We start from the raw sequence: 3,034 nt of genomic DNA on the forward strand, positions 1-3,034 counted from the left end.
TCCCTTCTCCATCTTCCGTCTACCATTTCTCCTCGCTGCTCTCCTTAGACAGCTTGCACGTGGTGATATCCCAGTTCATCACCGGAGGCTCACTCCTCACCGCCTGCTTCATAGTCCTGATGAGCACCTTCAAGCCTTTCTACACCCTGTTCACTCAGATTCCAGGAAAAGGCGTAGTTCGACAACGTAGCGAAGGTGCTCCCGTGAATGTGCTGAGTAGGTGAGTCTTAACTCGAGGAAACGGAGTGAGGGCTCTGCTTGTTAGGTGAGTAGGTGAGAGATTTACTTTTTGATGACTTGTAAGAGATACAGTCTTAAATAAATTCGGATAGGGCTCTGTTGGTTCTAAAATAACTTTGATTCCTGCATGTGCTCACACAATTAAGAAAATCACGTGGATTTACCGATTATCATTAACGTTATTACGTATCCTATACCATGGACTGTTATTTCGTTACTTCCGGGGATTTTGTTGTATGGAGTAGGGGGTAGAGAGAGGAGGAAGGCTGAGACCGGGTTTGGCTATCCTCAATTGTGTCCTCTGGGTAAAGATTAGGTACAATGTAGGGAGTGAGATGAAGAAACACTCATTATGTGTAGCATCGACCTTTTTTAATTTCTTGGTTTGTCACGTTGAAAATCGGAGACTAGGTTATTTGCCATGTTGCTTGTTTAAATTTCCGCAAACAATAATTGCAAGAGAGACACAAAAATGCCTGAAGCGAACTGGAACGTCAACTTTATCACTGGAAAAAAAAAACAGAAAGTGCGTAACTCATCAAAGAAGCACTTTCTTTGGAGGTTTTACAAGACTCCTTATTTGCGTGTTTCTAAGGGTGCATCCTTTCCGGCTTTATATCAACAGGATGCCAAGGCGTTGCAAAATCAGGATAAGAACCTCAAAATCCTCACTGCAATAGGATTTGCCTCACTGGTTACGGGGGAGGAGGGAGGGGCTGTATTTCAACAGCCAGTCCTTCGTTTTTTTCACTCAATCTCTATTTCTCTTTATTTCTCTCCATACTGCTTCATTCGTTCAAATATTTAGGACGTCAGACTAATAAGAAATAAGAGCATGCGAGGTGAAAAAGAAATTGTATAATATAATTCAGTATTTCAGTTAGTTTAGTCTGTTAATGTTTCTCACACAACAATTAGATTTTTTTTTTTGAAAATGTGATTCCTCACTGCCAACATATGTACATGCTAAGCGTTATCATCTTTCAGTATTGACGTGATGGACGTGGCTTTCAACATGATGAACGTGAAGGGAGTCGAGTGCAGGAAGCGTGCAGTGTGTGAGTTCCAGAAGGCGGCTTCAGGGATTCCAGCTTTTGGGAAAATTGTGGAAAACGCCAGGTAGGGAGAGATGCTTGCCGTTAGTCTGATATTATCTCAATGTCAACTATACTTTCATCATAACCATCACCGTCATGATACTTTATACTTTGATAAATTGATCTAGGGTGTAACAGTTGAAAGAAATCCTTTCTGATTCTCTGTAGTAAATTACCCTTGTAGGAATGTCATTACCAATAGGACTGAAAAGTGCAGGAGCAAAGAGCTGAAAGCCCGGTCACAAATAGAGGATGGATGTGGATGGGCTCTGCTTTCTTATTAGGAGGGAAGGGTACTTTTAGCTTCATGGTACATCTGGAGAAGAGGCTTGAACATTATCTTTTCTCATATACAGAAATACACAGCCATGCTTTGCCCTCTGTAAACTCCACCCAATATAACCCATGATTTCCTGCAGGCTGTTTATGGCACTGATTATCCCAACAGCTTCCACTGATCAGGGTAGTGTGATGTCATGAACGTATAGATTCTTAGGCTCAACCTCAACACAGTCAGTACCGGAATAAGGTTTTATTTATTTACACACAACAGTAATAGGGTTTTAAGGTAGTTTATCCCTCTCAAACTCTATGCTTCTTTTATTAATGATTAATACTAGGACTTATGGGACGCAGACCGGACAGTAACTACTGAACCGCAACCATAAAGGCCACCCTGACTTGACTTATCTAAGCCTAAAGTAAACAATCCATTTCCAGGAAGGAGAAAGGGTCATGTTACTAGGTACATAATACTGTGGGAAAGACCAGTGACCCGTCAGTAATGCAGTCCCAGAAATTAAACTGAACCCTCAGGATTTACATCAAATTTACCTAACACAGTGACATTTTTTAACAATAAATTTCAGCTCCCTTCAATGATACAGACAACTGCTTGGGGTAATGGCGTTTCCAGTGTAATTGATGACTTTGAGGGTAACATTATCAGAGTACTGGTGGACTGCACTTAATAACTTCGTGCCATATGCCAAACACTCTTTAATTAAATCAAAATTCGTAGATTGATTCGTTAATCTAGCTAAAATCAATATTTGAGATAAGTGCATGACTTATGATTGCGTAAAAATGTACTAAAAGGACCACAGTACCTTATTTAAAAGGCTGAAGACAAAAAACAATTTAATAATATCTTTCGACTATTCTATTAAAATATACCTAAACCTAACAAAACAAATATTTCCAGAAGCAAATATACCCTCCGTAAGACACCATCATTACCCATTACCTTCAAAAATATCATACAATATTCCTTATCAAAATCGCTTTTTCCCACGCTCGCTTCCCTCCTTCCCCCTAAAGCTCCTTCGTCAGTGGTATGGAGAAGTACAGAGACGCCCTGGACTCAGGAGCCGCTTTAGAAGACTGCAGCGCCATCTATAAGTGTCTTTACTCTTCCACGGGGCCTTCAGGGAGGATGAGAAGGGACGTTTCTCCTCCTTGGTTCGAGTTATTCTGAAACAGCGGAAGATCGTGGAACTATGTCAGTGACTGAAATATCATCAGAGGCTTGTTTTCTTTTTCATTGCAAATAAATATTGTAAAAGACAAAGGTCATTTTCTCTTCACTCTCCTTTAGAAAGTAAATAAGTAAATGCACATTGCAGTCACGAATGGATTTTTTATATGAATATATAAAAAATCAAGGAATCTTCGGCAGCGCGCGTTCGAAAAATTAT

At 40.1% G+C, this 3,034-nt stretch overlaps 1 protein-coding gene across 1 annotated transcript in view; it reads left to right on the plus strand.

Moving 5' to 3' along the window:
• LOC119588140 overlaps positions 1-2,888 on the plus strand; it is a 5,472-nt gene extending 2,584 nt beyond the window's left edge. Inside the window, exons 3-5 of the mRNA XM_037936846.1 lie at positions 49-220; positions 1,228-1,359; positions 2,658-2,888. Coding sequence (XP_037792774.1) covers positions 49-220; positions 1,228-1,359; positions 2,658-2,814 — 461 coding nt within the window. The 3' untranslated portion in view covers positions 2,815-2,888. The remainder of the gene's footprint in view (positions 1-48; positions 221-1,227; positions 1,360-2,657) is intronic.
• Positions 2,889-3,034: the final 146 nt, after the last annotated feature.

Source organism: Penaeus monodon, chromosome 23 (genome assembly GCF_015228065.2).
Source record: "Penaeus monodon isolate SGIC_2016 chromosome 23, NSTDA_Pmon_1, whole genome shotgun sequence".
NCBI classification, from domain to species: Eukaryota; Metazoa; Arthropoda; class Malacostraca; order Decapoda; family Penaeidae; genus Penaeus; species Penaeus monodon.